The 13,981-nt window shown below is 41.4% G+C and overlaps 2 protein-coding genes and 1 long non-coding RNA gene across 3 annotated transcripts; all 3 read right to left on the minus strand.

The window, feature by feature from the left end:
- Positions 1 to 192: 192 nt before the first annotated feature.
- On the minus strand, positions 193 to 10,102 carry LOC134182127 (dolichyl-diphosphooligosaccharide--protein glycosyltransferase 48 kDa subunit-like). Its single transcript, XM_062649475.1, has 12 exons — positions 9,961 to 10,102; positions 9,786 to 9,896; positions 6,941 to 7,027; positions 6,767 to 6,870; positions 3,553 to 3,647; positions 3,398 to 3,491; positions 3,240 to 3,343; positions 3,139 to 3,183; positions 1,977 to 2,124; positions 1,793 to 1,916; positions 546 to 652; positions 193 to 484 (listed from the first exon to the last, which is right to left on the minus strand). The coding sequence occupies exons 1-12, from the start codon at positions 10,088 to 10,090 to the stop codon at positions 329 to 331; spliced, it is 1,305 nt and encodes a 434-aa protein (XP_062505459.1). The 5' UTR covers positions 10,091 to 10,102; the 3' UTR covers positions 193 to 328.
- Positions 8,889 to 9,452, minus strand: LOC134182128 (uncharacterized). Its single transcript, XR_009970274.1, has 2 exons — positions 9,171 to 9,452; positions 8,889 to 9,111 (listed from the first exon to the last, which is right to left on the minus strand). It is a non-coding gene; the product is annotated as an uncharacterized LOC134182128 (long non-coding RNA).
- A 30-nt stretch (positions 10,103 to 10,132) lies between the features above and the next one.
- LOC134182739 (rho-related protein racA-like) lies at positions 10,133 to 13,393 on the minus strand. The gene is made up of 7 exons (XM_062650173.1): positions 13,132 to 13,393; positions 12,019 to 12,276; positions 11,813 to 11,945; positions 11,395 to 11,754; positions 10,915 to 11,332; positions 10,637 to 10,856; positions 10,133 to 10,573 (listed from the first exon to the last, which is right to left on the minus strand). The coding sequence occupies exons 1-7, from the start codon at positions 13,304 to 13,306 to the stop codon at positions 10,332 to 10,334; spliced, it is 1,806 nt and encodes a 601-aa protein (XP_062506157.1). The 5' UTR covers positions 13,307 to 13,393; the 3' UTR covers positions 10,133 to 10,331.
- Positions 13,394 to 13,981: the final 588 nt, after the last annotated feature.

A 13,981-nucleotide genomic window follows, 5' to 3' on the forward strand; every position in this document is an offset into this window, starting at 1 on the left:
AACCCAGCAAATCTTCTCTCCACTATGGACATTGCAAGATGAACTTGAAAGTCTGAGCCTGGCTATGTAGAATACATAGATAAACTACATCGGTATTGCTCAGTAAATAGCAGGATTGTTGTTGTAACAGGTGGGTGACTAAAAATATTAAAACTGCAAGATGAGTAATACTCCATCTTTGGAATAATGGCCCTTGTTTCTAAACAGACAACCCATTATGTAAACAGTAAATATGGAACTTGGTAGTACTACACAGCTTTGTAATTTACTACAGTACTGCCCATTCTATGGTCAAACATACAGACAACAGCACAGAAACAAGTCCCAGTTAGTCAAGTTTGTCTTTCGGATCATCCCTGTGGTGTAAATACACCATGCTGAACACAAACAGCCCAAACATCATTGAAAAAGCACTGAAATAGTAGGGATAAGCAGAGAAAATGAAACGTTCATACTGCGTATGAGTGTAGGGCCTCACAGATACCTACAATAAAAGAAATATTTGTTGCAGTAAAACAAACTTAGATGAATGGACCAAACCAGACCTGAGTGGTTGAGTACAGGTTGGTGTAACCGATACGTTTGTAGTCAACTTTAAACTGAAACACTCCATACACATCAGGCAGCTTGAATAGGGCTTGGAAACGACCATCTACAAAACAAGAATCGAAAAAAGTAAAGGGAGACAAGTAAAGAAACTGCTAGCTAAACAAGGCAACAGGCCAGATTAGCTGTTTTAGCTCATATTCTGTATCCATTGCACTGAAACATTAAAGTGAAACGACAAGGTGTATACATGTTTGGATACAGAGTAAGAAAAGCAGTTTGCATGTGACCACACATTAAGATGGTTATGGAAATAAGGCTGTGACTGCCTCTTGTAATAGTGTCTGGATACCAAAGTTTCCTTGGCTTTATGTTTCATGTGTTCATGCCATTTCTGTCTTCCTCATTTTAATGCTCTTTCACAATGCACTGTTTTTACCAATGATTTAAACCATAATGTTATATCTTGCCTATCGATTGTCAAAATTTCCATCGGTGTTGACCTCAGAAAAAATATAAGGCTCCCAGGACCAGATCAACTAATTTACCCTACAAAGCAATAACTGACATTTTCATGTGTGCTTTGAAGTCGTATGCCACAAAGTGACCACTGTGCCTGCACGAGATCCACTGTGTCTGCACGAGTTCATACGAAAACGTCCTTAAGCCAGAGACCCAACTAAACATCAAACTACAATGATATCACACAACGTAGAAGACTACCCAGGTTAGTTACAGTCTGCTCGCTGTACAAAGATGTAGTTGTACCAAAGTTCAGTAGCTCAAATGTCTGTAGATAACCAATGTGAGCTTCAGGTCACATGCTGCTCGTAAAAGCAGTATGATGTGTGCACCATCATCCACACTTGTTGCTGCATAACATCTATCTTTAATTTCTTTGTATAGTATGTGGCACATCTACTACAACTGTTAAAGGGTACGTCTATTCAATTTCAAAAACAGCATGATTGGAGACAAATAGACCTGCTCATATGGCCTAACTCAACTGTACAGTACTTATAGTTACTTGATAAAACGAAGACCTCAAACTCCAATAGCCTAGCAATCGACTGAAGATACAAAGAGTACAATACCAAGACATGCACATATAGCTATAATGCTCACAAACTTGTACACACACACACACACACACACACACACACACACACACACACACACACACACACACGCATGCACATGCACACACACACACACACACACACACACACACACACACACACAATACCTTTGGAAACATTAAGATTGAGACGCACAAATGGATCAATCCTGACAAATTCCATTTGAACATCCTTTGCCTGAAAAGGCACCCACTTGGCATTCACCATCTCTTCAATATTGATCGTATATTCCTACAACAGATGATACCATCATATCCAAAATGACACTGCAAAACGCAGAAAGCCACCCACCACATCGTCAGCGACAGTGTATGCAACTGGTGGATCACTGCTTCCTTGCTTGTGATGCATAACACCAGAATAACGAAGAACGCCTTGTTTCTTAAATACCCACTGAGACAATGACATCACTAGCTCTTCATTCCCACATTTCTCATACCTAATGCAAACTTGTTCAGTGTACGATGACCAAATCTAAGTCTCCCTTACATAACTCTTTACTCTTTACTTGAGATATGTTACAATGTATTTAAAGTAAGAGAAACTAAACAAACTGAAATCCTACAAGTGCACTTAATTAATCTCTGCCTTCATAATGACAAACCCATAAGTGCGAGAGCTTCAGGAATGTAAGCTCCACTTGTCAGAGATTCCTTAGCTTAGAGACGACAAACAGTCATACTGACGGACAGACATACAACCAACCAACAAACAGACTAGAAGATAAACAAACAGATACAGACAAACAAATGACAGCAAACAGAGAAACAAACAAACAGGCAGACAAACAGATACAGACAGACAGACAGACAAACAGACAGACAAACAAACAAACAGACAGGCAGATAAACAGACACACAGGCAGATCAACAGACAAACAGAAACAAACCAAGTACAGAAAACGTGCACAGCAATGTGACTAGTCCAGCTGCATCCATGCACATAAGCATGCTAAAAAGGAAATCTTAATCTGTATATAAATTCCTTACCTGTTCTAAAATTATGAAACAAAGATGCACGTAGAAACTCAAGATAACAAGTATGTGTCCGAGACAGCTGGAGTGTAGAAAACAACTGATGACCGGTCCATCCTAATGCATGCTAAAGGGCAGGGCAATGTAGCACATGTTAGACATACAAAGCACTGACGTGAGTAAAAATATGTTAATTATTTAATCAGCTATACCCTTAATTAAAAAGAGTTGGTGTCATTGAGGGTCTGGCAAAAGTGCAATTTTCTGAAACCGGGCCGGACTGTTTGTACTAGACGCTACACCATGGATAAGCATAGCAGAAACAATGCAAGCAACCTACCCATTAAGAAAACATCGAGTGACCCAATGCACAAAAATCTAAAAACAGGGAGTTGTAGCCGCACAGACTATCAATAACTCAGTCTCATGTTCAACACATTTACAACTCTTATCCAAGTTGTTCTACGACTAGAACTTACTTTTTAGAACCAGGGAGGGCTTTTTGTATGGGTGACACAAAGTACCTATAACACAACAGATCAGTTACATCTTCCATGATTCTAACCCACTCATTACGTACTCGTTGCTAAAGAAGTCAAGAGAACCAGAAAAAATAATACGAGCATTATTCCTTGCTTGGAGGCCAGCGATGAGCAAAGTAGTTCGACCAACAGCATGAGGATACTTCACAACAAACATTAGTAACCAAACTGTCAACAAACTAGAATGAGCTCTAACGTTTTTGATATCGTCGTCTGGAGTATAGGAATACGATGTCGAAGACCCGGTCAAAATCTCCAACACAAGAGGATTATCAGGGTCAGCAGTCATGCTACAAAGACGTTAAATAAGTTAAAACAGTTAGTACAGTCGTGATACCAAGTGATCGTTACCCAACACCAGAAAAGAGCAATGGTGATGTCGGTCGATTAGTAACGATTACCGAAGAATCGATCACTTGAGAAAGATCGGCGACAACTTTTGTGTGCTAAAGAAGAGAATTCAATAAAAACAGACGTGAAACAAAACACAAACACAATAGAATATCAATATCAATGTAATCCATCAGCCATTGTCACCAACAATTTAATTTTAATATCAATATGCAGTTAACCCAATGTTAAGCCTGGTTCACAATATTGACGCCGACGTCGATGTCAACAATAGAGCTGAATACTATTCCAGCGTCGACATCGGCGTCAACATCAAAGGATGCCGCCGATGTCAAGGCGGTTTCTTTGAAGTTTGACGCTCAACTGAGCGTCGGCGTCATATTGTGAACCAGGCTTTAGTCAATATGGCTACATTCGTGGCTAGTCTCACAACTTTAATTGATACTCACCCGTTCGAGTGGTGCTAGGCAGATTACTGATAGTAAGTACTGAGATACAATACGCATAAGGCCATACAAAAACTACATATATAGTTTCACGTCACCTTCTTCCTGAATTTAGGTGCAGGGCGGTACATGTGTACGTGGTATCTGTTTAATACAAACACATTCTTCTACTTATAATTTAATATTAAGAAGTTATTGTAGTCAGTAGGTTTCACAGGCTCACAGCTTTAATATGTTTAAAAGTGACTACACACTATAATGCACATCAGAACCACAGTGCTGGCAGCTGCGGCGTGGATACACGTTGGACACATGACAATATGCCGGCTGACGCACATCAGAACCACAGTGCTGGCAGCTGCAGCGTGGATACACGTTGGAGACATGACAATATGGCGACTGACACACGCACAGGTGTCTAGGGGAGAGGCATGCGGGACGTTTGTGAGTGATGCAGGCGCTGACGCGAAACTATACATGTAGTTTGTATGGCCTAATAGACTGATAAGTTGTAAACAGTGAAAACGAAACAACATGCTAACCACTCAACTATAAAACCTTATACAGGGTTCTAGTCAAGTTTATGGCAAGGCGTAGCGAGGAGGCCAATTTTTGAAGCGTGGCCTCTCTGCAGTTTGTAGTGTGATATCTAATTAAAATGCACATAACAGCTGCAGATGCCGTGCATGCCGTGCATGCCAAACTTGTAGGGTTCTTGTCGTTTGCATACCTGATGAAGAGATCAACGTTTACACGCACGCAACTCATCCCTAAAAGGGAAATATTATGCAACACTACGCAGTAACACAGATGACACAGACAGACAGACAGACAGACAGACAGACACACACACACACACACACACCTCTTCCCCTATCTTCGCTGTCCACCAATAAAAAAAGAGGAGGGGCTGGCTACAAGTATTGTTGGATTCCTTCAGTTGCAAGTTCAATTCCTGCAATTGTGATTCACTGAATGTGAAGTACTAACTGTCGTGCTGCATGCTCACATTGCATTGCACCAATTGCATTATAAGCCCATCTAAGTGGTACAGTAGAAGCGATGCTCCCATCAAATTAATTAAATTTACTAACAGTAACACCTTTGCTGGGCAGGCCTAGTTGTCAGCCACAATTCCCTCTGAACACAAATTATGTGAACAAGAATTTACATCAAAGACTGGCCTCCGACTACATGGCTTTGGAGAGAACTTGGCTAGACTAGCAAGGATACAAATGTAGTGGCTTAGCCGCAAAGATGGATGGCATAGCAGTCATTGTCAAGACGCAGCGGCCCAGGCTAAAGACGTAGCAGACCGCTACGTCTTACAATTCCAGGAAAAAACCACGTTATATCTAATATCTCATTCACACTAGCACACTTGCAAACTGTGCCGAGAGGTGTCGAGCTAGACTGCACCGGCGCTTGCCATGAAACAGTGCCAGCCCCGTTCACACTACGTAAGCCTCTAGTGAGCCACTGGGTATACCCATGCGTAACGTACACTAACTCTATTGTCAGTATGCTTTCGCTGCCATATTGACAGCAATTCAGCAATCCAGATCAACAAAGCGTGTCAGGTCCAAAAGGAGATTACACCAGAAGGCAATCGCAACGTGTACATCGCTCATAATGTCACAGACTTTCTAGTTAGTACGGAGGCATCCCTCAAGATGCACTTGTACACGGTATCTTTGATCCACAATTCAATCAGAAACAATGTTGCTCCTTCTGACCACGACATTTTGCAACACTACGCATGCATGAATACGCTTGCAGATCGGTAACCAGGGTTCTCGCTACAGATTTTTGGAAGCGTGGCAGGATGAGCAGCTCCACGACACAAGCAGCAGTCTTTGCTCTCTACAGTTGGACATGCTCACTGGAGACGATCTCAAGTGAGGTAGACTTTGTGTTGTAGCTATCGCATGTAACGTACAGTCAAGTGCCCTGGAAAGGAAATCAACTTCAATCGCCAGTAAGCCCTTCTTAGCGATGTTCATCGATTGTGCATGCGCAAGTTTCGTAGACGAACTACAGAAAGTTTGTCTAGTCACGCATTGATTGACGTGGGCCACTGTTGTTGCTACCCATGAAGTCATGAATAGTCTGGAGTAGATTGTAGGTGCACACTTCCTGGACTAGAGCCTGAAGAGGTGTGCTTTCCGGATCAATGGAAGAGCAACCGGGACTAGAATCAGAAGAAGCGCATCTGGGACTGCAATCAACACTTGTGCGAATGTCTGCAGCGAGGCTATCATCCCACGTTATTTTGCCTAGATTTGTGGCTATTGTCACCTTTAGTATTGTGTTTCAGTGGTATGGAATTCTCAAACATTCCTTAGCTGTAAAACTTTGGACTCCCAGCTACCGTTTCTGAGCGTGGTACACTCCTACTGGAGCGTGGCGCTGTGCCACGCTGTAGTGAGAGCCCTGGGTACCATTCACACTACGCAAAACATCCAAGCCAAACTGTGCCAGCATGGCAAATGGGAGCGAGCTGGGCCAGCACGTTTCTGGCCCTCTCAGCACGTCATGGTAAGCGTTCACACTACATGACAAAGTCAAACCGAGCTGACCAAACCGTGCTGGCACGGTAAAATCTGCTAGTGTGAACGGGCAGTAAGGTTATAACCAAATTCTGCAACATCATTATTCGCTAAAAGATTTTAGAAGCATTCAGTATAGCACAAGAAAATGACTCCACGTGGTCAAAATTCCAACACCCGCCGTACTAAACAAACAAGTTGGTATGACTACAAACTTACATATCCAGGATCCGAGACATCGTGATTTAAATGGTCAATTACCGACGTCTTCTCCTCGTCAAAGTCAACGCCACACTCGGTGCCAAGCTCTTGAATGACGTCACCTGAAAGCACACCAAACACGATTCGGTACATTAACTAGCCTACACGAATATTAATTCTCTATGTTCATACCAACGTCAGAGTTAGCGGCAACTATCACGTTTCCGCCACCGTCGATAAAATTTGTGATTGCAGCCACATCGATGTCACCACCCAAGTCTAGAAATGGTAGAACATTATTGACAGTTACGATAACAGTATTTGCTGCCAAAAATTGTATACAAACGTACACTCTTGTTAAGCCATCATGTTAATCTACTACGAGCAAAGCTTAACAAATTGAATTGCTAATATTCAAACAGTCAATCAAACTATCGTTAGCCTCACACTGCCCAGTGTAAACCCATTTGTAGACCCAATTTTCTATGTTATAAACAAATGCCTTTCAATAAGAGCAAAAGAGCCATAATTTCCAAAATTGTAAAGAACAGAAACGAGATTATTTTGTAAACCAGAAAACCGTGTTGGATATCATAATGTCTGGAATGTGCCCTTTAGACAAGACGTAGAATGTGATTTCAAGAAGCAAGTAGTAATATGCAACACGCACCGTCACTTATTTGTAACACACCCTGCATGCTCACTGCAGTGGCGGATCCAGGGTCCCTGAAGGGTGTGTGTATGGTAGATCCAGAGATGTGTGTACGGTGGATCCAGGGGGGTGTACGGTAGATCCAAGTGTGTGTACGATGGATCCAGGGGTGTACTTGGGGGTGGTTCAAGGATGTGTCTAGAGCTGATTCAGGGGTGTGTATAGAGCGGATCCAAGGGTGTGTTATGGTGGATCCAAGGGTATTCATGAACATTGTTTGAGACTCGTAGTATAATCGTCTGCTTGGTAACTTTATTATACACTTGGCAACAACATGGCTGCCTAACACAGTAAAACTGTACAGAACAAATCCACAAGTTCTACAGCAGATGATAAGTCTTCAAGGGGTTACTGTCTCAGCATCTGAACTTCGTATCTTTCATGTTTTTAGTTGACACTCTGCAGTATATAACTACAAATTGCTACCGATTACTGTATAACATTTATTCTACAAATTTGGTACAAAGTAAGCTCACGAGACATGTCAACATGCACGACATGACACAGTGCTCCCAGGACCTACAAAGCTAATCACGTGTGTCATGCATGACCGGCACGTGCTCTAGCTACAACGCTCGAGTACTTTCTTCAGTGTGCAGTAACATTCTCTGTGTCTGTTGTCTTAGCTTTCCAAAAGCAAAAGGTCATTGAAGAGCCAACAGTACTCGGTTTCCCAATCCATCCGGAAATGCTTCGGCGAGTAACAAAAACGTTTGTGAGTCTGCAAACATGGAAATCATTGCTTCCATCCAAAATAAGTCGAAAGTGAGGACTATACACCAGGTACAGACAGCGCAAATCAGCGATTGGACGTGGACAGATTAGGGGCGTCTCGATTACTTATAACTTAGTACTTAGCTCTGTTGCTGATTGATTTTGTACCATTATTTTATGTGTCACTAATTAAATTTAGGTGTAACTTAGAATTAGGTGACCGAGCATGCCCACCCAATTCACCAAAAATACTACATATACAGTAGTTAATATTAATATCAACTTTACAAAATCTTGGAACCGCCACCACATTGAATACACAACCCGTGACTTTCCAGAGCTGCCAACTCTCCCGCATTGTGACCATTGGTGGGCGTGCCTGTTCTGTGTAACCATACCCTTAAATTAAATCAACTTAATACATACTTGATATCCGGATATCAATGTCTATGGGTTAGCTATCCTAAACTACCAAGGAGTTCTATTGCTGGAAGAGCGATCAAAGAAGGCCACAAAACAATAGAATCTAGACTGTCCCAACTAGCCGCAAGAATATGTATATACCTCGTTCTTATATTTAATTAATGTAGGCAGTGGTACGTACAAGTTCTGTGTTTTACATTTGTTGCACTTTGCTTATTAAGTGTACTGTAATTAATTAATTAATTAATGGCTTCTACTCCAACGAAGCATGCAAATATTTAAATTTTGATAATATATATATATATATATATATATATATTTTTTTTTTTTTTTTTTTAAATTTTTTTTTTTTTTATAACCGCCCAATGGACGGAACACTACTGAAAAACACCACAACAAACACTTGCTACAGACAAAACATCTAGATGTTCAGTTATCATGCGAGAGTTGTATTGCCACAGTTTCACAGACAGTTGTTCATGAAGGTTAGTAATAGCTCGGCTGAAACTGTGACCTGTAGACAGAGTAGACTTCTTGGCAATAGACTTCAGCAGTTTAAGACTATGTTCTGACCAGACTCCATATGACTCAACAACCAAAGGATAGAACAAGCAACCATACGAGGAAACATTTGAGTCGTGGCGTTCGTCTTTCTCCATTTCCCCAGCTTGAGCAGCAGCACCAGCCTTTACAGCTGCATTGATGACATGTGAGGGAGAAAATGAATTTCGCACTGAGATATCAAAATAAGCAGCCTTTCCGTTAGAGAAGTCGGGATGAAAAACATCACCTGGTCTGTCCATGGATTGAGAAGAACACCGCTGCTCTCTTCGTACCCCAGAATTATCCACAAGCAACCAGTGATATATATATATATATATATATATATATATATATATATATATATATATTATATTATATTTATTCTTACAGATCCCAACTGGGATCAACTCTACCATCTAAAGCTATTCTACATAACACCATCTTAGCATTGTATAACCATAGCTTTACAGACAGTTGCTGATGTAAATTACAAACCGATCTACTGATATATATATAATTTATTGATATTAATGCTATTGTAAACTTGTCAAAAAATTAAAACTCCCGCATTTTTCCTGCAAACTCACGCATTTTGATTCAGCTAGGTTGGCAGGTCTGACTTTCCTATATCACAGTCGTACTTACCTGTAGCGGATGGTGCAAAGACAATGAGATGCTCATACAGAAATTCGCCATACTTGATGAGAGACAAATGTGGGTCGTCTGCCATCTTGAATGATAGAGTAAAGCCTTGCTCTAGCATCGATTAGACATCTCAACACGATGAAACAACGAAGATGTCACAAACAGTCAGGTTAACCTTTTAGAGCCCCGAAAAAGATGGAATGACTTTCCCTAATAGAAAGGTTCTCCAACAGCACAAGTGCACGGTCATTAGCGATAGATGGTGCCCAGAGAGCAGCAAGAAGAAATACAACGAGATATGACATTGTCAAACCACGTGTTAGTTAACGCGCGTTAGCAAATTTGAGTGTAGTTACACTGTAATGAGACTTAATAGATTGGATTCAATTATAACAATAATTTCACTGCAACTCCATCACTTTAATATCTATTACACATGTACAGCAACTACAGTTAAGAGTATATCGAGCTTGTAAAGTCTTCCCGATCTCGACATCCCAATTGCAATAAATTTAGAAAATTATTCCAAACGCCAACATCGAGTCTTTACATTATACAACACTTGCCCTCCTTCTTCTGAGTCTCAGTAATCGTTTTCTCATACTGTTCGAGCTCTTGCAGGTAAGAGACGGGAGGCCACTGATGCTCTCTAACGTATCGTAGATTCTCATCTTGCAGCAACTTGAAATCCGAACGCTTGAAGAATGCAGTAAAATTGGTAGAAATAAAGTGCAAACACCACTCACTCAGTTGACGCGAATTGTGCATTTGAGATGTCAACAGTAAACCTATGAAACACGACAATCAAGTTCATGTTCGATTTAATTCAGTGAACGTATAGTAGCACAAACCGACGACGTCGATGTCCGATCTGGCTATACACTCTGCTGTACATCGTTCCACCTCTTTGGTAATATACAACTCACAGAGAGTCACGAGACGAGACAGACAGAATCGATTGGCTAATATCATCAGACCGACCGAGTCTGTGTCCTCAATAGGGGCGTGGTCCGAGTAGATGTACTCTAATAGAGCGAGAAAACACTCAACCGAAGTATCCTCAATCCTGACCTGTAATACAATCTGTAATTCATATTGCTGTTTGTTGTTTAGTGATATAGTCACCGACCTGTTTGCTGTCACTCTCAGAAAAGCTGCCACCTAACATAGCCGCCATGACGTCACATCGTGCAGTTAGGATGGCCGAGTGAGCAGGAATCACTTGTCCCTCTATGAGGAACGACACGTCTGCCAATAGTTGTTTGTTGAGAAACATTTGCTTCAGTGCGGCACCGCATCGGTCGTTCATCCACGTACCAATGCTCGGATTCAAAAACTCTTCGCTGTTTCTGACATTACGACATATCTGTACGAGTTCTGGCATGTCGAGTGTGTCTCCCAGTTGTTGAACGCTGATAACCACCTCCTCGTCCTCGTCTTCAAGTAATGGGACGCCAGTGTAAACAAATTCAACAACCTTTTTGAAAGATGCAGCTTGGACGTCGTCAGACAAAAAAATCTCTGAAATTGTTCTCCCATCGTCATTACTAAAGCAAGCGATAGAATCCGTATGAGTATGTCTACTACTTGTGTAGCAAACTACACGTACCGTTGTTGAATGTATTTAAATCCTGGTACCTTGCCACCGTCGACATCGGCCTGACTGATTGGCCTGTTTGCTTTGTACTTCGTCTTTGCCGCCTGACCACCAGCCGAAGACACATCAACCGCTCCATCCGAACGAATATGAAAGATATTTCTGAACAGTTGTGATGCAGCACAGAGAACAACCTTGTGAGCATAAAAAACACTCCTCTCTACTCTAAACTCGACGTCAGCAGCCGTTGGGTTATTAATCATCGCTTTCCAATCACTAGCATATGTAGATGTCTCGATATTAACCCAAGGAGCATCAACACTGGGAGGAAGAGCAGGCGGGAGTGGCACCGGACTGCCCTTCTTCTTCCCTCTTTCAAATACACATCTTCTGTTAGTATAACTACAGACAAACAAATATGAGATATCACCTCTTCCATGGTAGCCAGGCATGTCGATCAGGTCCAGACGAGCTGGCACTAAGAGCCGACCGTATTGCATTGTCAAACACAGCTTTGAGACCTTGTTGAGTCAAAGCACTATTTTCGTAGTAACCAACACAGCCTGTCAAGTCAATCATTTTCACATTAATTATTGATTAATAATAATACAAAACTTTCTATGTATACATACATACCCAGCTCTTTTGCCACCTTATAACCTTCTTCTGTTGACACGATTTTCTTGTCGCTTCGACAGTGACTTCCCGATTTCAGATCGATTTTGTTGCAAACCAGCAAAACAGGAGTGTTTGGGCAAAAATGCCTCAACTCTGGCATCCACTTGCTTCGACAATTTTCAAGCGACGTAGGGCTCACGACCGAGAAACAGAGAAGGAAGACGTCCGTTTGAGGATACGATAATGGTCTCAGCCTGTCGTAGTCCTCCTGACCGGCTACACAGTTCAACAAAAAGAACAATTTTAGAACAAATTCAAAAAGTCACGTGCAAATGACCTAGAAAGTATGCACATGACACCTATAAAATACCCTTCGATTCAGGGTTGTTGTATGTTTCCATAGCAACAGTGCAAATACTAGCACCTGATCCCAAAAATCACACTGATCTAGTGATAGGGTGTGGACACACGTGACTAAACTGTGAATGTCAATTTAACCTCGAAAGTCACTAAAAAGTTTCAACTTACTTTCTTGAGTAGGAAGGTTATTTAAACATATTGAGGCAACTGTAGGAACCAATTTGCTTTGTCACTTTTAGTCTGTGTTTATAAAGTAACAGTAATTTATTAATTTTAGTAAATGCAAAGTATTAGTATTAATATTAATGACTAGCACCATTAATTAACTTTAGATTGGTGTCATGCACAGTTCGGGCACCATTAGAAAAAAATCAGGTTACACTCATTCCTGCACTTTAACCCGAGGCGTGCATGCGCTAGAATCAGTTAATGCCTCTAGTCAGACCAACGCCCCGTCCAATTCATTGGATTGCAGCGTGCGCTCACTACTGTCCCTGGTTACTGTACTAGAGATTAACTGTTGTAGTGTATTGATACTTTGTATTGCGTAGTGCACGTTACTTAGATAACGCCCGCTATTCATTGGATGTACACAGCACAGTAGTGTTGATACTTTGTATCGCGTAGTGCACGTTACTTAGATAAAGCACGCTATTCATTGAGTTCTACATATGTATAAAAGTGTAGACACACCCAATACATAGCGTGCTTTATCTAAGTAACGTGCACTACGCAATACAAAGTATCAATACACTACATACTGCCACATACCTGTGTCCCAGAATCCGATGCTAATCGGTTTGCCATCGATCATGACGTTAGCCGAGTAGTTGTCGAACACGGTCGGTACGTACTCGCCGGGAAAAGCGTTGGTCGTGTAGGAAATGAGGAGGCAAGACTTGCCGACGGCTCCATCGCCCACCACAACACACTTGACGTTCTGCATCGTGCACGTCGACGCGACTGCAAATGAATTACACTGCGTCTGCACGCAGTCAAGTAAGCAGCAAGCGGGAACCGCTGCTTATATACCAACCACACAATGATGTCATGTCATCATACCCAAATATAGAATTCTAAAAGTAGACCTGATACTATAGTTTCCCGGATTGTACAATACAGTCGGTCTGCTGTACACTCAAATTACCCAATCCTTGAATCAATAAACGCATCATGAATTAGGTATATCAGTTACTCTAGCACTGTCACTCACACGTGGGTAAAATGAGACAAAGTTTGTCAAGTAAAATTAGACAAAAATTTTTGCACATGATAAGGACACATTGTAATTATATAGCCGGGGGGGGGAGAAGGGGAAGAGGAAATACAAATTTTATGTGTTTCTTATAACTAGGTATTACTTCTGTTTTACTAGGCTTGAAAGCCTAGGGCCTGTACCTTTCAGTAGGTAATGGAATACATTTTTTTGTGAAACATTGAAGCTTACTCTGCTGCAAAGTGAACTAATTTAATATCAATTTTGTTTCAGTAAAGGTTACGGCTCTGTAAATATCTGTAGTGCATTTTCCTTACAAAGCACACACACACACACAACAACAACAACAACAACAAACAAACAAACACGCACAACAAACAAACAACCAAACACACAACAAACAAA

The sequence above is a fragment of the Corticium candelabrum genome, chromosome 7 (assembly GCF_963422355.1).
Source record: "Corticium candelabrum chromosome 7, ooCorCand1.1, whole genome shotgun sequence".
Lineage (NCBI taxonomy): Eukaryota > Metazoa > Porifera > Homoscleromorpha > Homosclerophorida > Plakinidae > Corticium > Corticium candelabrum.

Bases quoted from the DNA above. Each gene is read 5' to 3' on its own strand.
- LOC134182127 (XM_062649475.1), bottom strand. From the start codon at position 10,090: ATGTCATATCTCGTTGTATTTCTTCTTGCTGCTCTCTGGGCACCATCT. The intron at 3,648-6,766 runs GTAAGTTTGTAG...TCTCTTCTTTAG, and splicing joins ATGTCTCGGATCCTGGATAT to CACACAAAAGTTGTCGCCGA. The intron at 485-545 runs GTCTGGTTTGGT...CTTTTATTGTAG, and splicing joins ACCTGTACTCAACCACTCAG to GTATCTGTGAGGCCCTACAC.
- LOC134182739 (XM_062650173.1), bottom strand. From the start codon at position 13,306: ATGCAGAACGTCAAGTGTGTTGTGGTGGGCGATGGAGCCGTCGGCAAG. The intron at 11,946-12,018 runs GTATGTATGTAT...TTGACTTGACAG, and splicing joins TAAGGTGGCAAAAGAGCTGG to GCTGTGTTGGTTACTACGAA. The intron at 10,857-10,914 runs GTCGGTGACTAT...ATTGTATTACAG, and splicing joins CTGAGAGTGACAGCAAACAG to GTCAGGATTGAGGATACTTC.